At 42.2% G+C, this 27,298-nt stretch overlaps 1 protein-coding gene across 2 annotated transcripts in view; it reads right to left on the bottom strand.

Annotated features, from left to right (window-relative positions):
* DCDC2B (doublecortin domain containing 2B) overlaps positions 1-27,298 on the bottom strand; it is a 722,606-nt gene that overhangs the window by 271,097 nt on the left and 424,211 nt on the right. For both annotated transcript variants that reach the window (XM_044082560.1, XM_044082551.1), the window contains one exon: positions 17,108-17,254. In XM_044082560.1, the coding sequence (XP_043938495.1) occupies positions 17,108-17,254 (147 nt within the window). The remainder of the gene's footprint in view (positions 1-17,107; positions 17,255-27,298) is intronic.

A 27,298-nucleotide genomic window follows, 5' to 3' on the forward strand; every position in this document is an offset into this window, starting at 1 on the left:
TTGTTTATTTTACGTTTTCTGTATGGAAATGCTTAGTTCAATTTATTTAGTATTGCCTAGTTTTAATTCTGTAGAATTGCTTAGTTTAACTTTGTCAATTTTCTGTTTGGAGCTTTTCTCCCCGGGCCTCTACTGAAAATGGACAAATATCCAGCTAGACTGGCCCGGTCAACAAATGTAAAATAAAATAAATGTAAAATAAATGTAAAATAAATAATTTAGCTATCCTGTCACTTTTGTAGGAATGCATTTCTAGATTCATATCCCTAAGTACTAGGTAATCAGTCTGCAGATCATTACAAGCCTAGACAAAAACAAAGCCATTCAAAAGTTCCCTCCAGCCTCAAGGAGGGCACAAGATAGACCAGAGGAGAATTTAAGGCTGTCTATTAACTTATTTAGACTTACCTTGAATGTGGCAAGGGAACTACTCCCTTGGCATGTAGTGAAAGTTTGCTCCAGAGGTGAGTGATACATTGGGATATGAATCCAACATTCCAACATGCCTCATTTATCTGTTCATGAATCTTTAATCCTTTAACTGTGTATTGAGATACCATTTGTTCTGTGAATGGATAGGATATCACAGAGAGTTTGATCCTTCATGGCTCCTGTGACAGTTGGGGAGAGATGGGCGAAGGCTGCCAGCCTAGTCAAATATAATTTGATACATAATTCTATAAACTGTATAAATAAATGTAAAACACAGGCATGTTTTCTTGAGTGTAAAAGAACACTGTGAAATGTAGAACTACAAAATATGTGACAACATTGCACTCTACTGGCCCAGTGAAGCATGTTGCACCCTTTCATGTTAGAATTTGGCTCCAGGGCGGCTGCATGAAGATTTCATGCCCATTGTTTTAAGGCTAAAGTTTATGACCAGAATTTAGATGTGGAAGGTGCTTTATTGCTCTGGTTTCTGCTAGCGTATACATGTGAAATATCTTGTATTGTTGTGAGTTTCTGAGGAGGTGTTAGTCTAAGGGACTGGTGCATGGAAACCTTACTGAAGCAGACCTGATGGCAGCCTTGGTTACAGCTGCATCAGAAAACAGCAGCCTGGAGGATAATCAGACTGACAGTGGAGATACAATATCATCGGAGAATAGACAGCTCAACCTTTCTGCAGTGGACTTAAAAATCCAGCTGGAGCTAGAAAGACTTGAGTTGGAGGTCAGGCGTATGGAACTAGAAGCAGCCGAGAAAATGAAAAGTCTACATGCTGAGGAAAATGAACAGCAGAGGAGGCATGAGAGGGAAATGCTGACTCTTTGCCAGAGTCATGGAGGTAATGGGGAAGGGAGTAACTGGACCCCAGAAGCACAAAAGGTCAGTAAATTTCTTCCACAGTTTAAAGAGGGGGATAATTTTGATAGCTTCATTCACATGTATGAGCGGGTATGTAAACAGTATGAAGTTGTCCAAGGGATCTGGGTATGGTTCCTGACCCCCTTACTCCATGGTAAAGCTGTAACTTCTTTAGCAAACATGCACAACACTGACTGTTTTGATTATACTGCTGTAAAAAGACATTTATTAGAATGTTTTAAGCTAACACCTGAAATGTATAGGAAAAGGTTTTGTGAGCATAAATGCAAGGCAGATGAAAATGTATGTGACTATGTTGCTGAACTGAGCACTTAGTTTCATAGCTGGGTGAGTGAATGTCAGGTCACCACTTCTGAAGGGCTGGCAGACCTTTTGGTAAGGGAACAAGCCCTTAGCACTTTGCCTGAGGACATGAGGATCTGGTTAGCTGATAGACAGTGTGCTACTTCAGAGGAGTTGGGAAAGAAGGGATACCTATACCTAGCAAGCAGGGCAGCCCTGCACAGGAAAGGGACCCCCAGTACTGCTCATGGGACTAAAGGATCCCATGGTGGGCAGCACAGACTGCCCCAACAGAATCTGCCAGTAGCAGGGGAAGCCACTAGTCCAGGTACACATCCAGGAGCTATGGTTAAATGTTTTGAATGCAACCAGTGGGGCCATGTGGCATACAGGTATCCACAGAGGCAAGGTGAGAAACAAAAGGTGAAAGAGCCAGTAAGTGGGAAAGATAAAATGCCAACAGTGGGTTGTCTTGAGACAACAGGGGTATGGAACTACCATCCTGCAGATGTCCTGAGAGGGAAGGATTTGGATGAGGCAGTACTATGTACTTATGCAGTTACATGCAGTAAGGCTAAGAGACAAGCATGTGGGTCAGGTAGTCTGGGAGAGACCCAGACAGACTGCATACTTGCAGCCAGGACTGCTGAGGTGGTTACTTCAGGAAGTGAGCTACGCTGGAGCAGTAAGACTGAATGTGAGCCACAGCTGCTTGTGGGTACTGATGGTCCCTTGGACAGAGTGACTGGAAAGGTAGAGGTGAGTAGTAGTACCCAGGCTGACAGTGAGGCACCACTGTCAGAGAATGCCAGACTTCCTGTGGAAGGGGAGCTGGGAAGGGTTACAAGGAGATACTTGAGACAGGCTCAGCTCTCAGACCCTACATGGCAAGGCCTGAGGCAGGTAGCTAGGGAGACACCTGATTCTCAAGGGAAGGGGGAATCTGTATACTGGAACAAAGGGTTTCTATACAGAGAGTGGACCCCTGAGGGAGGGCTAGAAGGTGAGAGAGTACAGCAGTTGGTAGTGCCTAGAGCTTTCCACCTGGCGCTTCTAGCCATAGCCCATGATATTCCCTTTGCAGTGCAGATCATATGGGCATAAAACGTACAAAGAGGCGCATTATGCAAAACTTCTATTGGCCTGGAATTTCCAGAGATGTCATAGGGTACTGCAGGGCCTGTGAGCAGTGCCAAAAGGTAGGCAAGGCAGGAGACAAGGTGAGAGCTCCTTTGATGCCTTTGCCTGTGATTGAGGAGCCATTTCAGATAGCAGTTATGGATATTGTGGGTCCTCTGAGTACCCCAAGTTCCACAGGGAAAAAGTATATCTTAGTGATGGTAGATTGTGCTACATGATACCCTGAGGCAGTGGCTTTGTCCTCCACTGAGGCTGAGAAGGTGGCAAATGCTTTGTTAGAGATTTTCAGCAGGGTAGGTTTCCCAAAGGAAATACTGTCTGACAGAGGTGCCCATTTTATGTCAGATCTGCTGGCATGTCTGTGGAAGTCCTGTGAAGTGAAGGACATGAAGATCACCCCCCTACCATCCCCAGACTAATTGTCTTGTTGAGAGGTTAAACTCTACAATCAAGTCCATGCTACGGGCATTTGCAGATCAGTTTAAGAGGGAGTGGGACAAATATTTGCCCCATCTGTTGTTTGCTTACAGTGAGGTTCCCCAGGAATCCACAGGTTTTTCACCCTTTGAGTTGCTGTATGGGCATAGGGTGAGGGGACCCCTAGATTTAATTTGAGATGAGTGGGAAGGTGAGTGTGAGACTCACAAGGAGTCTGTTGCGGCATATGTCCTGAACCTCAGGACAAGGCTCAGGGAACTCATGGGCCTGGCCCAGGAGAACCTGGCAGAAGCCCAACAACAGAAAAAGGTGTGGTTTGACAGGAATGCTCGAGCTAGAGAGTATGCTGTAGGGCAGCAGGTGATGGTTCTCATTCCTGTCAGACACAACAAGTTGCAGGCAGCTTGGGAGGGACCCTCCAAGGTAGTAAGAAAGGTAAGTGATGTTAACTACATGGTGGAAGTGCTAGGCAGGCTGCAGGGAGATAAATTGTACCATGTTAACATGATGAAATCTTACCATGATAGGGAGGCCCTTGTGCTGAGCATTTGCAGTGGATTGCAGGAGGAGTCTGAGGGAGATTTGGGGACTGATCTCCTCAGTGAGGCTTGGGCTGACACCTCGGTGGAAGGGGTAGCAATGTCCCAGCAGCTATCTCCTACCCAGGTTTGAGAAATATGAGCAGTGTTGCAGGAGTTTGGGGGCATGTTCACTGGTAAATCAGGGAGCACCCACCTGGTGCAGCACCAGGTGGATACAGGACCCCAATGGCCTATCAGGAAGGCCCCTTATAGGGTGTCTGAGAGAGTCAAACAGACTCTGCAGGAAGAGGTACAGAAGATGTTGGAACTAAGGGTGATTCAAGAGTCCAACGGTCCCTGGGCCTTACCAGTGGTGTGGTTCCAAAGATGGATGGCAGCAACAGGTTCTGTGTGGATTACAGGAAATTAAATAGTCACACAGAGGCAGATGCCTACCCCATGCCTAGGACAGATGAGACCCTAGAGAAGCTGGGTGGGGCTAAGTATCTTACAACCATTGATCTTACCAAGGGTTACTGGCAGGTGCCCTTGACTCCCAGTGCTAGAGAGAAGTCAGCCTTTGTGACTCCTTTTGGCATGTACGGGTTCACAAAGATGCCCTTTGGGATGAAGAATGCCCCAGCAACTTTCCAGAGGCTGGTAGATCATATCTTAGCAGGAGCAGGAGGGTTTGCTCTTGCTTACATGAATGATATTGCTATCTACAGCCATTCCTGGCAAGAGCACCTTTAGCATGTCAGGGAGGTGCTGGGCAGACTACAGAGGGCAGGGTTGGCCATTAAGCTGAGAAAATGTCAGGTGGGTATGGCAGAGGTCTCCTACCTAGGACATAGAGTGGGGAGTGGTAAGATAAGGACAGAACCTGCCAAAGTGGAAGCTATTCAGGCATGGCTTGCACCTGTTACCAAAAAGCAGGTGAGGGCATTCTTAGGGACAGCAGGGTACTACAGAAAGTTCGAGCCTAGTTATAGTACCATATCTGCTCCCCTCACAGACCTGACAAGAAAGAACAGGCCAGATAAGGTAGTGTGGACCCCAGCATGTGAGCAGGCATTTCAGAAGCTTAAGGAAGCTTTGGGAGGACCCCCTGTGTCAGCCAGTCCAGACTACAGCAAAGACTTTGTCATGCAGACAGATGCTTCAAACTATGGGGTGGGGGCTGTACTTAGCCAGATTTCTTCAGAGGAGAAGAGCACCCAGTGGTTTATCTCAGTCATAGGCTCCAACCCAGGGAGGAATGCTATGCAGCGGTAGAAAAGGAATGTCTAGCCAAAGTGTGGGCACTACAAAACCTTCAGCCTTATCTGTATGGAAGAAAATTCACTGTGATGACAGATTACAACCCTCTAATATGGTTAAACAGAGCCAGTCAGCAAAATGCCAAGTTGCTAAAATGGAGTCTGGGGTTGCAAGCATATGATATGTCAGTGCAGCACCGCAGTGGGAGTAACAATGCCAATGCAGATGGGCTCTAAAGACAGGGAATAGGGTGAGGTACACCTAGATAGACCTGACACTCTCAAGCAATGTTTCTCAAGGGGCACTTGAAAAACTTGCTTGAGTTCCCCAGGGGGGAACAGATGTGACGATTGGGGAGAGATGGCGAAGGCTGCCAGCCTAGTCAAATAGAATTTGATACATAATTCTATCAACTGTATAAATAATTGTAAAATACAGGCATGTTTTCTTGAGTGTAAAAGAATACTGTGAAATGTGGAACTACAAAATATGTGACAACACTGCACTCTACTGGGCCCAGTGAAGCATGTTGTACCCTAGAATTCAGCTCCAGGGTGGCTGGATGAAGATTTCATACCCATTGTTTTAAGGCTAAAGTTTATGGCCAGAATTTAGATGTGGAAGGTGCTTTATTGCTCTGGTTTCTGCTAGCATATACATGTGAAATGTCTTGTATTGTTGTACTTTTCTGAGGAGGTGTTAGATTGCTAATTAATGCAGTTTGTGGCCTGAGAACTCAGAGCAGGTGTTAAGATGATGCAATATGAATACTGGGAAAACCTAAATGTCAAAAATGATGTAATTTTGGGAGTCCCTTAGAGACATAGATTCATAGGTTAGTACTAAGCTAACTGCCTTTATGAGCCATTTTAAGCCTAGCCAATTATCCCTTGTGAGACTCAAACCCTGCACCTTGTGTTTGTAAGGGAAACACCTTAACCATTAGGCCACCCTCCCAACATCTTTGTTTGTAATGTTTAAATACTATTTCTTACAAGAGACCTGGAAGCATTTTGACTTTGGACATCTAATTCAGCACTCTGCTTATGTTCACATGTAAGTTTTAGCACTGTGATTTCTTGTAGGAATAGTTAAAGCTAGTAATGATTAATTACGTATTTTTCTTTGAAATCAGACCTATCCTACTGTATTATTTTAAGTTTCTGTGTGATCTCAGAACTCTTAGATATCCCTGTGGTGTAATAGTTTTGTCTTGTGTTTTAATTATTTATTATTAAATATTTTTAAAACCTTCTACATGTGGCTGTTTTGTGTAGAGATAAGCTCTAGAGTACATTGCATATTTATAGAGGTTATTGTAACAGGCCACTCTAAAGTAAGCCTTGACTGTTAGTCATACTACCATTGGATAATAATATTGCACAGTAATAACTGGACACCCTTTTAAGGGCCTTTTAGTAGCTGATATCATTAGTTGGGTGGTGGCAGTAATTACTACCATATAGTCTGGGTAAAGGGGTACAGCTTGAGAATCTGTGTCAGTCTTTCCCATGTGTGTCTATGAAGTTGTATAAATACTTATCCCAAAGTGTGTATGTGGTGTGTCAGCTACTTGGCAGGGAAATGAAACACTGGTTGGACAGAGAAGGTACTGGAGGTTTTAGCTTGCCCAACTAGGCTGAGACCTGGACTCTATAGCTGTGCCAGTGGGGGTCTTATTAGGGACCTGGTGAGCAAAGGTGCAACCAGCCCCAGGCTGACTGTGATCTCTGTGTGCACTTATGGGAAACTGTACTTTACTGTGTGTGTTAGTTATCCTTTTTCCTCTTCTGGGAGATGACCTCCCTGGTGTTAGTGGTGAGGATTGAGGCTCCTTGATTGCTGGGCCAGGGCACGGTCGTCGCAGCTCCAAAGGCTAGACATAGATCCCCAAGAAGGAGTCTATAAAAGACTGAGTACAGAGATAGGGCTGCCAGACTGTCCTGATAACTTAAGATTTTTGAGGCCTCTAATCTTTTTAGTTATAAATCTTTTTAAGTCTTTCAAGTTCAGTGATAAGTTTAGACAATTAAATGCCAAACGGTGCATCATATTCAATAATGGGTCTGAAGAAATATGACTAAAGTGGAATTAAGACTTCTTTGGATTTGGTGGTGATGCCTTTGGAAATTAGATGAGCTAGATAGTAGGCTTTTTGAACTACTGATACATAAAAAAATTAAAAATGTAGCTGCTGCATTTCTGTTCTCTGTTGCTTGAGTGAGACACATGCTTTCTCCAATGTGCATGTTTTTTGTGTACGCCATTCACACAGCCTGTGTGCCACAAACATGGATGACTACAGTAAAGGGGAGAGTGGGATTAGCAGGCAACATGAGTAAAAGCCCTGGATCTGTGCAGTAGCTGAACACTGCAGAACTCAGATTACATACTGGTGAACAACCATTTTATTGCTGAATAGCAGAGACTTTGTGGTTTCAGTCTGTTTCCTGCCATTGTCCTGGCAACTCACTGTGTACTTTATATTGGGAATTTGGAAATAGGCAAACTGGGATGTCTCCCTGTTGCTAAAGCTTTCCACACAACCTAGTTATGCAACATGTTGCATGCTACAGATATCTGGGTGCAGGTCTGAGATGACTGCTACAGTGCTCCATTGGACACATCCAGGCAGTGGAAGCACCCCTTAAATTAGCTCTACATTCACAGAATTATATGCAGTCTCTTCCCATGGCATGGCGTTGTGAATGGGGTTCATCAGCCATGGTTCCGATGCATATCCAACATCCCTTGCACAGATACAATTGTGACAGTATTATATGTGTCCTGCTAGCAGATTGCACGCTGACAGTACATACTGGCCCTTATGTCACTACTATACATAAAATGCTGCAAACATGTCAGATGTGAAAATCTGACTACTGACCAAGAAGCACTACTTTGCTCCCACCAATTTGAATGAGTCCATTTGCTGTGATGACTGGGTCCTCAGGTGTACTGCAAGTACTTATGTGTCATCATGAGACACAGTGTTATTGACACTAGCTGCTCCCCTCTGCTTGTGATGGCACATCACAACCCTGTCTGCCAATAAAGCTCCAAGTATTTGCGTGCAGTAGCAGTGGAGCCTGGGTAGCTGCTTTATTAAAGCAACCTGAAACTGTCTGAAGTTCTGAAGCCCTCTATTTGTTTTTCTCCATCATTCACTTATCATGTATACATAGATATCTCTGGTGCACTTATTGTCTTGCAAATAGTATAGCTTGTGCATGTCTGCACAACCTGATTATTTACTTAATCCCATGTCCTTATCTGTGCACTTATCAGATTAACTCCTCAAAGCACTGGGTCATTCAACTTGTTTTCCTTCTGTTCCCAACCTCTTAGCTCTTGGCATCCTCAAGCAGTGTAGTAATGGTCTTATGCTCAATGAAAATGTACTCATACTCAAGACAGATATCTTCTCTATGACATGTAAATAATTCATTTGGAGGCATCCTGTCAAATAAAACCTCGCACATGTGCTCCTCCACCACTTTCTCAATTAAATCTCATTAAAATGTCTGATGCTGAGGCTATAAAGAACTCTCTACCAAAGCCTCTTCAAACTAAAATGAATTTTCAGATGAAATCCATCACTTTTATCCACAAGATGCTCAACATTTGGTAATGATACTGGAGACCTTTGGAAGATGTTGCAAGCATCTGAAGCCATCTGAGGCTAAAAATATGAATCTAAGTATAATTATTGCACTTGCATTGCTTATTTTCATCTACTGTGACATTTAATTGTTTTTATGCACTTTTTCTAAGTTCAAGCTGTGTTTCAAGCTGCTCTAAGGGCTGCTGTTCTGTACTAATTACAATGTGTCTATTGAATTGTTAAGTCAGTTCCAGGCATCTGTTTGCTGGTCCTCAACACCTGGGCTCCGAACCAGTCATTTTACATTAAGAGGGTCTATAAGTGTGCACGCTTGTGGCAGGAGAGAGATGATTTCACTCATCTGAACTGGGAATTACTGGTAGAAAGCTCATTGTGTGCTCATGTCATTAGCCTTTAGGCTTAGTTAGCATTAAACATGTTCTTTTCTAAGCATATTTAAGCCTTGCATTTGCACAAAGTTGCTCTTCATGCAGCAGTGGTTGGTGATGCTATGTAGGTATGCAAACCACAGAAGTTGAAATTTCCCTATAAAACTACCTTGAAACTTCACCTCAGTCTTGCGGTACTCACTGGGTAAGTAGTTTTCACAGTGAGCAGCACTTATGCATTCATTTTGGACTATTTAGGTCTGCATTACCTCATCACAGCACCCAGGAACATCACTGCTCAGTGAGCACTTGGCTTGGTCACTGGGCAACATCGCAGGTGAGGGTAGCTGCAGTTTACATTAAGTAAACACCTCCCACCTTGGCCGGTTATAAACACCTATCACTCCTACCCCTTGCAAGTACAGTAAGACCTGCAACCATGTGTGGCCACCTTCCTACCATCTTTGTTTCCAGCTTGGTGAACATGGCCATCCTGAGTGCCTCAAGCACACTGACAACCACTTAATTCTCCAACAGACAAATACAGTATGTGAGAGATGTATTTACACATTGTCAGTAGAGGCCAGACTCTTAGATACAGACCCAAAATGCAAAAAAAAGGTTGTTGGTGACTCACCCACTAAGGATCATACACATAGAACTACATACGCAGAGGTGCTCACTTGTAACTTATCCAAACCTCAAAGGCCTCTCAGGCACAGTCCACAGAAACTCCACATTTATACAAACAAGACACTTACTATCACAACACACAAAGCCACATCTCATTGTGTCTCAACTACCCATAAGGCGAAACATTTCACAACCCAACATTCTGGTCATAGTTGACTCCATTACGAGACGCACTGATGTCCACTTTACAAGGCTGTATAAAGAGAAAGAAACAGTTGGTTACCTCTCTAGGGTTAGGGTCCAGCAAATCTCACAAGCATTCAGGTAATTCACCTCTAAGTACCAATGTGCTGCAGTCATTGTCCATGTGGGTGTAAATGAACTGAGACATACCTTCCCTGGACTATATGAAGAGAGAGAGGCATGCTTGAACCGTCATAATATGTGTCACAAGCAGGTATGAGCCTAACATAGAGCAACATTCTACCATCTCCAGTATGATGCCACCGTACAGGCAGAAAGTGATCAACTTTAACAATTGACAGTTGCTTGTATCATTCCAAAGGGGTCCAATATGGGCGGCACAGTGGTGCAATGGTCAACGTTGTCGCCTCACAGCAAGAGGTTCTCCGGTTCGATTCTCGGCTGGGGTGCCTTCTGTGTGGAGTTTGCATGTTCTCCCTGTGTTCGCGTGGGTTTCCTCCAGGTACTCCGGTTTCCTCCCACATTCCAAAGACATGCATCTGGAGCATTTCTCCCCGGGCCTCCGCTGAAAACAGGCTCTGTGGAACCTAGTCGGACATTCCCGGTCAACAAATGTAAAATAAATAAAATAAAATAAAATAAATATTTGTCAGTCTAGGAGAACATGGTCAACAGACCACACTGATTTGCTTGTGATGGTCTCCACCTGTCACCTTTAGGCTTTTGGATAGTGGCTTAAATATTATCCGCTCCATATTGCCTTTTTTTAGGCATTGTCAAGCTACTCAGGACAAGCTAAAGGTGGTACTGCTCAGTGCTAGGAATCTCAACAAGAAACTGCACTCCCTAGAATCTCTCCTCACCCTGGAGAATGCCAATGTCTATGCAGTAACTGAAACATGGTTTAAAACCACAGAAAGCACTCTGGCAGTGCATTGCTGTAACACCTATTGTACATATTCCATTCACCCACTGAATGTGGAAGAGTGAAAGGTGGAGGTGTATCTATCTACATAAAAGATAATCTCACCCGAAAGCTGATCAGATAATAACACATGCTTGAGCTATTCCACGTCCAGCTAACTATGGGAATAATTCATTACCATATTATTGCTAACTACAGGTCCCCCTCCATGAACCAGGAAGCCCATACATCATACCTAGAGTTATTTGAATCACTCACCATCCAGCCCAACACCATACTCATGTGTGATTTTAACTACTACTCCATTAACTGGAAGACATACATGACCACTAACATACAAGCCCAAAGATTTCTTGACTTTGTGAATTCAAATACCCTGGAGCAGCTGGTGTGCACTCCCACCAGGGGAAAAAATATCCTAGATCTGGTACTTGCACATTTTTGAGAGCACTGCACCCTTCACCCCCCCCCCCCCCCCCCCATGTATGATGTCCTCACTGGTAAGATAAGATCACAAAGCAGTCTCCCTGGAAATTAAGGTAAAAGTAGTCCCCTCACCGGACCCCAAAAACTTTAAGAACTTTTCTAAGGCAGACTACTTCTATGAAGTGATGGCATACCTAGATTTCAAGCTCCCCCAAATCCAGAAAACACAGAACCCTATGCAGAGGAGTACACAAAAGGCCTCTACAACCACATAAATAACTGCATAGAAATGGCAGTACTGAATCAAAATAAGCCCAGTTCAAACCGCAAAAACAGGTCAGCCTGGTGGACCCCTGGTCTTTATAGGTTGTACAGCAAAAGAAACAAAATCTGTCAAGAATTAATAGGGAATGTGCACAGCAGAACAGTAAGTCCCTCATTAGTATAAACAAGCAAATCAGGTCACTAGTCAAGTCTGTGAAAGAAGACTTTGCGGCAAAATAGCCTCCAATGCTAATGATAACCTTAAGGCATTTTTCAGTTATTTCTACAGTCTTAAGGGCAACACCCAACAATGTGCAGAATTAGTTATAGATGGCATCTCCTATACTCAGCCAGAAGATATGGAAAACCTACTGGCTGATAAATTCAGCTCAAACTTTAGTTCCCCATCTCCCCCAGTTCTCTCCCAAAAAAATACCCTCCAACGCTTCCCTGCCAATTATCACCAGTGAACAGGTAGCCATAGCACTCAACATGAGACAATGGGGTGAATGATATACCAAGGTGCTGCTTAAATCAGAACCTATCAGCCCAAATATAATTTCTGTTTAATTAACAGCCTCTGGACCAGCTTTGTTCTGATAGAGTGGAGAACAACTATGGTCATCCCTCTGTATAAGGGAGGACTGTCAACTGACCGGAGAAATTACAGACCCATAAGCTTGACTAGTCTTGTTTGTAAGGCCATGGAAAGAATAATCATGGGCCTGATAAATAAAGACACAGGAAACCACCAAACACTGGACCCCACCCCAATTCAGCTTTGTCAACTTAAGATTATGTCTACTAAATCTAGTTGACTTCCTCGAAAAAGCAACTAAGGCAACGGATGAGGGTGAAACAGTGCATACCACCTACCTCAACCTGTCCAAGGCATTTGACACAATTCCCCACTCAGGTATTATAAGTAAACTCACATAACTGGGCATAAATCCCTACCTCACCAGATGGATAACTAATGGGCTCAAGGACAGAACATGTGGTTAAAGCAGGTGATTCAAGTTCCAGAAAAAGGCAAATTATTAGTGGTGTGCTATGGAGCTCAGTGCTGGGACCACTCCTGTTAGGAATATACTTCTCAGATACCAAGGCCAATGTGGAAGACCTCTAGATGACAAAGTCTGCAGCCAGCTGCGAGCTAGGGGCAATCATTGAATCCCCCAGTGACATAGATATCCTTCAGGATGGTCTAAATCAGGCAAATGACTGGTGTCAGAACCATGGCCTGAAACTAAATGCAAAGAAATGCATTGTAATACCATTTGGGAAATCAAATACCCCTACTAACTATAACACTAACAACACAGCCCTAAGAGTAGACTTATAGGTAATGGATCTAGGTACATAGATAGGTAGTAGCCTGAACTTTGACTGTAATGTGCCCACAGTAGTGAGGAAGTCATTCTATGTGGCACAACTTTTAAGTAAAGATATGGCATCCAGACCCAAGGGGATTGTCATCCCGCCATGCACAGAATACAGACCCAAGGAGATTATCGTCCCACTGTACACAGCATCCAGACCCAAGAAGATTATCATCTCGCTGTATACAGCATCCAGACCCAAGGAGATTATCGTCTTGCTGTACACAGCATCCAGACCCAAGGACAGTATCGTCCCACTGTACTCAGCCCTCATTAGACTGATGATCGAGTACATTGTACCATTTAGAATGTACTTGACTAGGGTGTTAACAACACGTCCTACGTGGATAGACTGAAAGCCCCTTCCTTTTACTCTGTCTCCTATTGGCTATTGAGGAGTGACCTATGCCTAACCTACAAGGCACTCACAAATCCAGCCTTGATGGAGCTACTACATATCCACAAGACAAATGGTACAAGGGTCACCCATTCTAGGGACATAAACTTAGTCAGTGAATCAAACAGAACATGACATGAAGAGACAGATGTCTCCCAGCGATTGGATTCTTTGGAATAGGCTTCCTATTCATGTTCAGCAGAGTCCTTCCCTGACCCTCTTTAAGACCAATGAATCTGGATCGATGGATAGGGAATCAAAAATTCAGATCCAGAGACCCAGGGTGGTGTCTATATGCCTTATGGATAGTGGCAATCTGTAAAAAATGTAAAATCAATAAAATACTGTAGGCATAGGCCCAAACCCATGCTATCCTCCTGCCTCTAGGGGACATATATTGAGTAAAATCAGAATATATTGGCTAGGCTTGTATAGGCTCTTGAAGCATTAGCCTAGTAACCTCCTGTGAATCTATGAACCTATGAACATCATCTCCCTTTTGTACTCTTTCAGAGCTAACTCATCAAAAGTCATAGTACTTCCACTCTATTACTACTAACCACTCTATGAACAAGAATGTGTTAGTGGTCACTGACTCGGTCATTACTCATGCAGATTCTTTGTTCTTAAGGCTGGATAAGGGAAAGAGTATGGATACAGTCATTTGTCTTTTGGAATCCAAGATTGATGATGTTACAAGGGCCCTAAATACCCTTTTCCTAGCCAAATATGGTGTTGATCCATGTGAGGATGAAGAACCTGCAGTGCAAAACCCCGAAGGACATGCAAAAAGATATGTCAGAACTATGTGCATGAGACAAATGCAGGTAAGACTTTGGTCCTGAGTGGAATTTTTCCTTCATCAAGAATAATGTCTAGGCACAAGGAAAAGCTAATTGTTGGTGTCATTCTAGGAGGATCCTATATGTGTCAATATGGGGGCAACATGACTGATAGTCTGACTTCCCAAAGGAGATGCTGCTCCTCTAGTTCCAAATCTTTTGCATTTAATGGGCGTTACAGTGTAACAAATACACCAAACTCCAAATCCGATCACATTAAGGTGGCTAATCATAATGCCACATCTCAACAATGCATAGCCTGAGGTCATGGCTCCCTGCATCCTGATATATATATATATATATATATATATATATATATATATATATATATATATATATGTATATATAGTTTCCTTTTGCAAGATTGAGGCTTGCAAACTGACACTGGCAACAATCTTCTTTATGTTTTGGCTGTTCCCGTTAGGGGTCACCACACCACATCCTTTGTTTCCATTTCTTCCTGTCCTCTGCATTTTGCTCTGTCACACCAACCACCTAAATGTCCTCTCTCATCACATCCATAAACCTTATCTTAGGCCTTCCTCTTTTCCTCTTACCTGTCAACTCCATTCTTAGCATCCTTCTCCCAATATACCCAGCATCCCTCGTCAGCACATGTCCAAACCAATGCAAGCTCACCTCTCTGGCTTTGTCTCCAAACCTACTATAAATGGAAATACACAAAACCAATGAAAAACAAGGCACAGCCGAGCAGGATAAACCACAATATATGCACAGCCAGCCGTAGTTCTGCAATATAGTTTATTGATGGTAGTTCACAGTAAACCACGTAAAATCCACAGGAAAGTAAGAGGAACACATAAAATCCGCAGTGAAATGAGCACTTTCGTCTCTGCCAAGTCAGAGACTTCTTCAGAATAAAAACATTCCCATTCTTTTCTAGTTTAAATAAGAAAATGCATATAAAAACACACCCCCTCTCCCAGCATTTTACCAATCGTAAAAGATCATTCCTAATCAAATTAGTATTCGTGAAATACCTTTATAACTGACATGCATAAGAAGAATGTGACCTCACTGGTTTACTAAACTCATCTTTCTATGGCTTTTAATTTAAGAAAACATGCAAGGGAAAAAGAATAATTTAATCCGGGCCACTGTAAAGAATTGGTTCTTAGCTGCCATAAGGTTTCTTGTTTTTCTAAAAAAAGTGTCCAAGGTCCACCCCTTAGATCTGGTATAACAACTTCCAGTATATAACAAATTTAAATGAATGATCAGCGTATTCCATGCAGTGCCGAGCTAAAGCGTTTTATCTTTTCCATTTTTAATGTCCCTTAGATGTTCATAAATCCAGTTTTTCAATTTTCTCTCTGTTTTTCCTATATTAAAATAGGGACATTTTACACATAAAGCACAATATACAACTTTCTCTGAATTACAGGAACATTTTTTGTTTAATATGACTGTGACATTATTGATGTTAAAAATACACCCTTCCTGGATATAAGCTCAAAAGTGGCAAGACCCCCATTTCTTCATACTCTCATTTAATGGGTCAGTATACGTACACTCTAAAATGTTTTTTAAACTTCTAACTTTTTTGTAAACAGTAATGGGAGGTTGTCCTACTATTTGTCTCGTATCCTTATCATTGGCTAATACAACCCAATTCTTGAATAAAATATCAGCAACCTTTAATTAATTCTTTTAGTTAATACCGTTGGAAATGACATACAGCTTAATTCTGATGAAAATTGCCCTAATACCCAGAATTATAATGACAAAAATTTTGGTAGTGCATTTATTACAACCTTTAATAGGTGAAGTAAAAAGGTTGCTGATATCTTATTCAAGAATTGGGCTGTATTAGCCAATAATAAGGATACGAGACAAATAGTAGGACAAACTCCCATTATTGTTTACAAAAAAGTTAGAAGTTTAAAAAGCATTTTAGAGTGTACGTATACTAACCCATTAAATGAGAGTATGAAGAAATGGGGGTCTTGCCACTTTTGTCCTTATATCCACGAAGGGTGTATTTTTAACATCAATAATGTCACAGTTTGTATCTGATGCATAGTTGCCATACTAAACATCTGATCTGCATACATTTATCCCAAACTGACATTGTTCCAAGTGATTTCCCAGCCAATGGAAAAGAAATGACATGTCTTCTGTTCTGAGCACAAGTGGATAGTAAAGCAATGCATATAACATTAGTAACTTATGACCTCCCAATGAAGGACTCCCTGTTTATCTGAAAGCCCAAGTAATTACAAAACCTGTACTGGGCCAGTAAGAGGTATTGCATCCCCCTTGTTTTGATCCAGTGTCTTTGTTTTTGTTTTTTTGTTTTGTTTCTGTTTTTCTTCACATTAAGGTCACTGCTTTAGAAATGGATGCTGTGGAAATAAAAATGGTCACTGAATATGTTTTGCATCATAACACTAACAACTGCTAGGCTATAGTGATTTCTTAAACAACAGAAATTTCAATTTCTTTTAGCAGGCCTGCTACTTCCATATAGTACAGCTCGCTGATCGGGGATGAATCTTTCCATGCTTGTTTGACTATGACTAGTAGATCAGACTTCTAGCAAAAGTACTTTTACATGGGGTCGATACACCCATGCCCTGCAGGCAGGGGGTATGTTCCTTGTGTCCCTTAACTAATATAACTAACATTTTTTCCAAACTGTTGGATTTTTTCCAAGGATTATTTTGTTAAACAGTATCCTTTTTGCATCTCTGAAGATTTATTCTAATCCTTCTGCATTCTTGTCACCATATCCACCCGGTTCTGCTTGAAATTGGTTATTTGCAATCAGTGCACTAGCCTGGTAAACAAGCATAAAAAAATAATAAATAACCTTCAGGGTTTTTTTCTTATCTTAGCTTATTTTTTTGACTTAGACTCATCCAAATAGGCCTCAGTGGAGTTGTTCATGAGCATAACAAATGCTTTGCTGCTTTTTTATTTCTTATCAATTCAATTATGTTATCAATATTACATGCCGATGAAAGTTTTTGCTTCAGGTCCACTGGTACAGTTGAATCAGTCCAATGCAATTCAACACCTAAATGAAAATGCTTATCTTCTTTTACCTGATTATATTACGTCTTGAGTTTTTGGACACCAGGAGTTCAACATATGGAAGGTCCTTATACTTTTCCATGCCAACTGCTACATAATAGTGTCCACTCTCCAACTGGTCACCGCTCATGACTGGAATACCTTCTAAAGTGCAAAGTCTGGAAGGAAAGAAATGAAAGTTATTCAGAGGTTTTGTTTTCCAGTTATGTAAGTAAGGACATCTTATTTAGAGTATTTTCATTTAATTATTTTCTTTTTATCCCAGTGTTAGTAACAATCTCAACTCAACTTACACAAGTCCCTCCAAAGATTGTGTAGGATACAACTCTAGACATGTTTGTAATATTTGCTTAATTATGTCTGGGTGTTGTGAAGCAGAGCTAAGAAAAGCTAAGACTCTGGCCGGACGCAAAGAAATTGTCAGTACACAGAACATTAGTACCTAAAAAGCATGACAGTTGGAGTTTTCAGGAAAGCAAAAACATTTTTTCCTGGCCTAAAAGTGCACATGTTATCTGCTTAAGGTACTGGACCTGGGGAAACAAATGCAACTTAGTACTCCCTTTTAACCCAGTTAAAATTAGAGTCTCACACTTCCAACTAAGGGTCATGTAAATTATTAATTTGGTGGAATAAGAGATGATGTTATGGAATTTAATCAAAAAATTAAGACAGTGCACCCAGCTTACAGTTTGTGACTGAAATCATACATATGTAACATGTCTTAACAGTCCTGTAGTCTCAACTGGTAAGGTTGGAATCCAATGCTTGCTGCAAAATTTGGGAGTATATTAGTCAAGAAGAGGACAAAGGAGTCAAGATACCAAAAATGGAAACCTAAATTTCTAAATGTGAAAACTGATATAGAAGCCTAGGAATTACCACAGTGTGTGGGAAGAGCTTTAATGTCAACAAAACCAAGGAGACCATAATGGACTTCAGGAAAATACAACCAGGTCACTCTCCTCTCATGAATAATGGTGATGTGGTGGAAAGAGTAAAGAGCACAAAATTCCTTGGGGGTTCACATTGCAGATGATCTATCTTGGTCAACAAACAACAGTCATATAGTAAAGAAGGCCCATCAATGCCTGCATTTCCTGTGGATACTGATAAAAGCAAACCTGCCACCCCTATCCTCTCCACCTTGTACAGGGATGTGATCACTCACCACGGCCAACCAGTAATCAAGGAGCCTCAATCCTCACCACTGGAAACAGTGGGGGAATGTACACCGAGAGGATAACACATACACACAGTATTTCCAGATGCAGCACTCTGTATCAAGTGCAATTTCCCTTAAGAGCACACAGAGACCACAGTCAGTCTGGGGCTGGTTTCTTCCTCTTCCTCCAGATTCCCAATAAGACTCCCCACTGGCACAGCTATAGAGTTGAGATCTCAGCTGTGTGACCAAGCCAAGACCTTCAGCACCCTCTCTGTCCAACCAGTGCTTCATGTCCCTGCTCAAGTAGCTGGCACTCACACTCTTTGAGGTTTGATTTACACACACACACACACACACACACACACACACACACACACACACACACACACACACACACACACACACACACACACACACACACACACACACCTAGGAAAGGCTGGAACAGGTTTACTAGCTATGCCTCTTCTGCCCAGAATATAAGGTTGTTATCACTGCCACCAGTCACTCCTTATCAGCTACTTTAGGGCCCTTAAAAAAGGGGTGTCCAATTTTACTGTGCAATATCAATACTAATATAAATGGTAGTCTAACCAAGAGCAAGAGTATTAGGAGTGGCCCACACAGTGTCACCAAATAAATATGCAAGTACTCTCAAAACTTAAATATCTATGTAAAAAGCAGCAAGAATGAAAGGTTTAAATATATGTAATAATAAATAATAAAAGAACAATAAAATACTAAATATATATTCACAGTGACATCAGAGTTCAAAACCACAGGAAATATTTAGAATAGCATTGCAGTACAAGATCACACTAATAAAAAAAAAATCTAAACTAAGCTTCACTATATTCCTGACTGTATCTAAGAGAGTTACTATACCCTAAAAAACTTACTTAGAGCAAGGCAGATGTGGTGAATGGTTCTTCTAGTTGTTGTCAGGTCTAAGACAGAATGCAGACTGCTCTGTCTCACTGAGAGACTTCTCAAAATAATATCTAAAATATTACTGCTGGGATAGCTTGCAGAATGACAATTTCTGGTCATCTGACTTCTAGTTCCCAGGCAAAACCCCCATTGCTGAAGGTGGCAGTATTTAGCATCTACCTGTAAAAATACCCATGCAAGGGCTTTTGCTCAGATTATTGGCAGGTGCTCGAAGCCATAAAATAAATGCATTCCTTTATGCTTCCAGAGTAACAATTGGTTCCACCCAAAGACAATACAGAAAGCTTCCTAGTACAGACTTTGTGTCTCCAGCTCCATAAAGTCATCTTTATGGCCTAGCCTCTAACGTAATTTAATTTCAGATATTTTTCTAAAGTTTGCTGAGCTGAAATTAACCCTCCAGTTACCTCTGTTAACATATACATTTAAACAGTTACAATAGTGCACGTACATTTCTGTTCTCTTCCAATAGGGCACACTGTAGATACATTTTAAGCACAAGCACTTTACAAATACCTTTTCAACACAAACATCTGTACAGAGAAGTTTGATATACACATGGCATACAGTTCTAAAACATTTGTAATACAAGCATCTTATATAAATTGTTTTGATATTCAGAAATAACATATATTCCTTCTATCTGTGCTGGCAGTACCTCCTCTTGTCACACTTCTTCCCCACTTAGAAGCCTCAAGTTAGTTTCTCAAGTGACCCTTGAGAAATTTTGCTTGAGAGGGACAAGCCTATCTGGGAATACCTTACCTCATTCCCTGTCTCGACAGCCCATTTGCGTTGGCATCGCTAACCCCACTGTCGTGCTGCACTGTCATATCATATGCTTGCAACCCTAGGCTCCACCTTTGTAACTTGGCATTTTGCTGCCTGGCTCGATGTAGCCATGTTAAGGGATTGCGGTTTGTAACTACAGTGAATTTCCTTCCATACAGACAAGGCTGAAGTTTCTGCAGTGCCCTTACTATGGCTAGAAATTCTTTTCCTACAGCTGCATAGCATTCCTCCCTGGGTCAGACCCTATGGCTGAGATATACCACTGGGTGCTCTTCCCCCTCTGAGGAAACCTGGCTCAGTACAGCCCCCTACCCCATGGTTTGAAGTATCCACCTGCACAACAAATTCTTTGTTGTAATCTGGATTGGCTAACACAGGGGGTCCTCCCAAAGCTCCTTTAAGCTTCTGAAATGTCTGCTCACATGCTGGGGTCCACACTACCTTATCTGGCCTGTTTTTCCTTGTTAGGTCTGTGATGGGAGCAACTTTGGTACTATGATTGGGGATAAACTTTCTGCAGTACCCTGCTGTCCCTAAGAATGCCCTTAACTGCTGTTTGGTAACGGGGCAGTCCATGCCTGAATGGCTTCTACTTTGGTAGGTTCTAGTCTGATTTTAACACTTCCCACTCTATGTCCCAGGCAGGAGACCACTGCCATACCCACTTTACACTTACTAGGCTTAATGTTCAACCCTACCATTTGCAGTCTGCCCAGCACCTCCCTGACATGCTGAAGGTGCTATTGCCAGGAATGGCTGTAGATGGCAATATCATCTATGCAAGCAAACCCTCCTGCTTCTACTAGGATATGAGCTACCAGCCTCTGAAAAGTCACTGGGGAATTTTTCATCCCAAAGGGCATCTTTGTGAACTCATACAAGCTGAAAGGAGTCACAAAGGCAGATCTATCTCTAGCTTTGGGAGTCAAGGGCACCTGCCAGTAGTCCTTGGTAAGATCAGTAGTGGTAAGATACTTAGCTCCACCCAGCTGCTCTAGGGCTTCATCTGTGCTAGGTATGGGGTAAGCATCTGACTCTGTGTGACTATTTAGTTTCCTGTAGTCTACACAGAACCTGGTGCTGCCATCCTTCTTTGGTACCAGCACCACTGGCGAGGCCCAGGGACTGCTGGACTCCTGGATTACCCCCAGTTCCAACATTGCTTGTATCTCCTCCCTTAGAGTCTGTTTGACTTTCTCAAGCACCCTATAAGGGGCCTGCTTGATAGGCCTTTGGAGTCCTGTATCCACCTGGTGCTGCACCAGGTGGGTGCACCCTGGTTTCCCAGTGAACATGTCCCCAAACTCCTGTAACACTGCTCGGATTTCTAGAACCTGGGTAGGAGATAGCTGCTGGAACATTGCTACCCCTTCCACTGAGGTGTCAGTCCGAGCCTGACTAAGGAGTTCAGTCACCTGATCCCCCCCAGACTCTTCCTGCATCTACTGCAAGTACTCAGCACAAGGGCCTCCCTATCATGTAAGGTTTCATCATGTTAACATGGTACAATTTGTGCCCCTGTCTCCTGCTTAAGAGTTCTACCATGTAGTTAACATCACTGACCTTCCTAACCAGTTTGAAAGGTCCTTCCCAAGCTGCCTGCAGCTTATTGTGTCTGACAGGAATTAGCACCATAACCTGCTGTCCCACAGCACACACTCAGGCTCAAGCATACCAGACCTTTTTCCGCTGCTGGGCTTCTGCCAGGTTCTCCTGGGTCAAGGCCATGAGTTCCCTGAGCCTTGTCCTGAGGTTTAGGACATATGGCACAACAGACTCCTTGTGGGATTCACACTCACCCTCCCACTCATCATGAATCAAATCTAGAAGTCCCATCACCCTATGCCCATACAGCAACTCAAAGGGTAAAAAAACTCTGGATTCCTGGGGCAACTCTCTGTAAGCAAACAACAGATGGGGCAAATATTTGTTCCACTCCCTCTTAAACTGGTCTGCAAATGCCCATAGCATGGTCTTTAGTGTAGAGTTTAACCTCTCCACAAAACCTTTAGTCTGGGGGTGGTCTTTAGGTGCTTCACCCCACAGCGGTCCCACAGACAAACCAGCAGGTCTGACATGAAATTGGCATCTCTGTCAGTCAGTATTTCTTTTGGGAAACCTACCCTGCTGAAAATCTCTAACAAAGCATTTGCCATCTTTTCCACCTCAATGAAGGACAGGGCCACCACTTCAGGGTATCTGGTAGCATAATCTACTACCAGTAGGATATACTTCTTCCCTATGGAACTTGGAGTACTCATAGGCTCCACAATATCCATAGCTACCCTCAGTCACAGGCAAAGGCATCAAAGGTGCTTTCACCTTGTCTCCTGCCTTGCCTACTTTTTGGCATGGCTCACAGGTCTTGCAGTACCTTGCTACATCCCTGGAAATCCCAGGCCAATAAAGGTTCTGCATAATACGTCTCTTTGTACGTTTTATGCCCATATGACCTGCAAAGGAAATGTCATGGGCTATGGCTAGAAGTGCCAGATGGTAGGCTCTAGGCACTACCAACTACTGTATTATCTCACCCACTAACCTCCATCAGGGGTCCACTTTCTATACAGTAACCCTTTGTCTTAGTATACAGATTCCCCCCCTTACCTTGAGAATCAGGTGCCTCCCTAGTTACCTCCCTTAAGCCTTGTAAAGTAGGGTCTGAGAGCTGAGACTGTGTCAGCTCTCTCTCTCTCTTTGTAACTCTTCCCACCTTCCCTTCCACAAGAAGTCAGGTATCCTCTGACAGAGGTGCCTCACTGCCAGCCTGTGTACTACTACTCACCTGTGCCCTTGAGTCATGCTGTCCAAGGGAAAATCAGTACCCACCCACTGTCAGTCTCACTGCTACAGGGAAGCTTCCTCTCTGAAGTAACCATCTCACCAGTCCTGGCTTCAAGTGTGCAGTCTGTCTAGGTCACCCCAATGCTACCACACCCACATACCTGTCTCCAAGCCTGACTGCATGTAACTGCATGAACACACCTTACTGCATTATCAAAATCATTCCCTATCAGGACATCTGCAGGGATATCCTCAAACACACCTACTTGCTTGCTTCCTTTTCCACCCTCCCATTCAAAGTGAACCCTAGCCAAGGGTATTTGGAATGGGATTTCTTCTAAAGCTCTGACTGGAGTAAACTGCCAAGCAAGTAGTGCTCCTCTTTAACCATTGCAGGCTTCACAATGGTTAGGTCAGAGGCTGTGTTTCTCTTAGCAGTGGTCTGTTTCCCATTTACTAAGACAGGATATAACCTCTTCTGGTAGTTTCAAAAGACCAGGACTCTTCTCTCCAAATAACAAGCCTTTATTTTAAAAAAAAGAAAAAACAAACTGGTTTAAAACATCCACATAAATCTTAAAAACGTATGGTTTAACGTTTTTGTTTTGTTAATATGACATCATCAGAACCATTGTTTTTTTTTTCTTTTTTTTTTAATAAAGGCTTGTTATTTGGAGAGAAGAGTCCTGGTCCTTTGGAGCACCTGGTTCCTTTCTACTTATAGACATTTACTGGGATTGTTTTACTTCTGTTTCTTTTTTATTTTGACTCTTCTGGTAGTTTGGTACCCTTGTTGTCTCCAGACAACTTACCACTGGCATTCTGTTGTTCTCACTTTCTGGCTTCCCTACCTTTTGTTCCCCACCTTGCCTCCATGGACATCTATATGCTACATGGCCCCACTGGTTACCTTTAAAACATTTAACCCTTGATCCTGGCTGTATACCTGAACTAGTGGCCCCCCTGCGACTGGCAGACACTGTTGGGGCAGTTTAGACTGCCCACCTTGGGTTCCCTTATACCCATGTGCAGCACTGGGTATCTCTTTCCTGTGCAGTGATGCCCTGCTTGCTAGGTATAGGTCTCCTTTTTTCCCCAACTCACCTGCAGTGTTGCATTCTCTATCTGCCATCCAGATTTTCATGTCATCAGGCCAAGTGCTAAGGGCTTGTTCCCTCACCAAAAGGTCTGCCAGCCCTTCAGAAGTGGTGACCTGACACCCACTCACCCACCTATGAAAATAAGTGCTTAACTCAGCATTATAATCACACACACTTTCATCTGCCTTGTGTCTATGCTCACAAAACCTTTTTCTATAAGCTTCAGGTGTTAACTAAAAACACTCTAATAAACAATTTTTAACTGTATTCTAATTTAAGCAATCAGTATCAGACAATTTACAAACAGCAGTTACAGCTTTACCATGGAGTAAGGGGGTCAGGAACCATACCCAGAGCCCTTGGACAACATTATACTGTTTACATACCCTTTCAAACATATGAATAAAACTTGTCAAAATTATCACCCTCTGTAAATTGTGTTAGAAATTTACTGACCTTTATTGCTTCTAGGGTTCAGTTACTCCCTTCCCCATTACCTCCATGACCCTGGTGAAGAGTCAACATCTCCTTTTCATATTGCCTTGCCCCTCATTTTCTTCAGCTTCCAGATGTCTCAGTCTCTCTGCTGATTCTAATTCCATTTGTTTCTCCTGCCACAGTCTTTCTGCTGGTTCTAGCTCCAAATGTTTGGCCTCCAGTTCAAGTCTGTTTAACTCCAGACAGATTTTTAAGTCCTCTGAGGAAAAACTGAACTGTCTATTTTCTGTGAGTTGTACATCCCCAGGGCAAGTCTGGCTGTCTTCTTGCTGGCCTGTGATGCAGCTGTGACTAAGGCTTCAATCATTTCCGCTTTAGTCAGGTTGGCATGCACCACTTATTTGGCTTGGCACATCTCAGCCAACTAGCTCCTTGTCAGCTTGCCACAATCCTCTGATGACTCCTCTTTTTTTTCACAAGGTGGCCTAATGGTTAAGGTGTTTGCCTTGCAAGCACAAGGTGCAGGGCTTGAGTCTCACAAGGGATAATTGGCTAGGCTTAAAATGACTCACAAGGGCAGTTAGCTTAGTATTAATCTATGAATCTGTGAACCTATGGCATCCTTGCCTTCTCTCTCTGACTAACTAAGCTAACAAAAAGTAAATACAACTATTGTGATATGAAACTCTAAATGTCTACTGTGTGGCTGCTTGAGAGTACTAACGCCTTCTTTAGTGACCACTGTTTAGAGGCTACAGGAGTTCAATATCACACCACTGAATCCCAATATGCAATGTGGTGGCCAGCCAATTAATATGTGATGACACATCACTGCCAACCAGTAATCAAGGAGCCTCAATCCTCACCACTGGCAACAGTGGTGGTGTTCACTTAGAGGATAACAGGTACATCACGTGCAATTTACCTTAGGAGCGCACAGAGAGCACAGTCTGTCCAGGGCTGGTTTCTCCCTCTTCCTCCAGATTCCCAATAAGACTCCCCACTCCCACAGCTATAGAGGTGAAATCTCAGCTGAGTAACCAAGCCAAGACCTCCAGCACCCTCTCTGTCCAACCAGTGCTTCATGTCCCTGCCCAAGTAGCTGGCACACACACTCTCTGAGGTTTGATTTACACACACACACAAACTGGGGAAAGGTTGGCATGGGTTTATTAGCTATGCCCCCTTCCGCCCAGACTATAAGGTAGTTACCACTATGACCATTCACTCCTTATCAACTACTTTGGGGCCCTTAACAAACAGTGTCCAATTTTACTCTGTAATATTAATACTAATACAAATGGTAGTTTGACCAAGAACAAGGCTATTAGGAGTGGCCCACACAGTGTTACCAAATAAATATGCAAGTACTCGCAAAACTTAAATATCTACATAAACAGCAGCCACGATGAAAGGTTTAAATATATTTAATAATAAATAATAAAAGAACAAGAAGATACTAAGTATATTTTCACAGTAACATCAGAGTTAAAAAAAACACAGGAAATATTTAAAATAACATTGAAGTACAAGCTCACACAAATAAAGAAAAACAAAAGCTAAATTAAGAATCCAAACACAAACCAAGTCACAGCCACTATAAAATGGCTGCTGGATAAAAATATAGTAGATAAACTCTTTAAAAGCATCCAACAGACCAAGCAATAGCAGAACAGCTATATAAAAAAACAGTAGTTTATTGAGTGAGCGCTTTCTTAGTGTAGACACACTACTTCATCAGACCTAAAATACAACTAGCAATCCATCAATAAATAACAGCATTCAAAAAACATCAGCACCAATCATATTGCCCTATTCTTTAAGCAACAAGCCTAAGAGAAACAGTGTGGATGAAAAACAGAAAATATATACATATATATCACTGCTTTATAACTAAAGCTCAAATCTATAATATGTACATATAAAAAAGCTGGTGCTCATAATAAAATATAAAAAATCTGAAAAGGCACATTGCACAATGTGAAAAAACATATAAAAACATGTTTATTATACATTTAAGCTTTAGTTATACTTTACTTGCCCTGATATGTTACCCGTTACGAAGAAAAAAAACATGTAGGAGTGCAAAGTGTGTGCTGTTTCACAGTGACTACAAATGAAGTGCACCGCTCATCGATCATTGGCTTTAAAAGGTGGTGACACCTTTGCTAGATTTTTTATGTGACTTGCAGCATGGAATGTGGGTAAATTTTTTTAAAGTTGTCAGAGTTCAATAATACAGTTCTGAGGCGAGTATTGTTTGTGACAGAGTGTAACACTCGATAATAACAAGCTTCTGACATATAAACCTCATTAGAAGGAGCTTGTAGTGCATGAGGCACCACAATTACATTCTGAAGTTGGGGATGAAATGGGATTGTCCTTTCTGATGTCAGGTGCTTAACAAGCTTTTGTTAAGCACCTCTCACCACTAGCCTCACACCAGAGCATTAACAGCAGTCAGCTGCATCACAGAAGAGCTGTGAGAAGCTCAGATGTCAAACTTTTCATTCAGACTGTTTCTTTTCTTTACTTTGAAAAAAAGATCTGTGAGTGAAGAGATAGTCTTGCAACTTATTTATTACTATTTATTTGCCAGCTAAGTGGGCTGGTCTACTGACCCTCTTTAACCACAACTCAAGCTCAAGGAGCAGAAAATACAGTAGAATATACAGAATGAATAAATGCTAAAATTCAGTACAAAATGCTAAGACTCAGTGCAGCTACAGTAAGAATAAGGAGATGCGGTGAGAGTGCACTGACAGAAGAACAAAGAAAAGTTACATAAATACAAGCCATGGTGTGCATAAAATACAGTGCAATCATACAATAATGCATAAATGTATACTCCTACATACATATGCAACATATGCAGAAAATGCTACAGTATGAGGCTGAGAAAAGTTTCTTATATAGTCTATTATCTATCCTATGGGATGGTAAGTTACCTAACCATTGTCATAGTAGCA

This window comes from Protopterus annectens, chromosome 1.part1, assembly GCF_019279795.1.
Source record: "Protopterus annectens isolate FY-2018-M chromosome 1.part1, PAN1.0, whole genome shotgun sequence".
Taxonomy (NCBI): Eukaryota; Metazoa; Chordata; order Ceratodontiformes; family Protopteridae; genus Protopterus; species Protopterus annectens.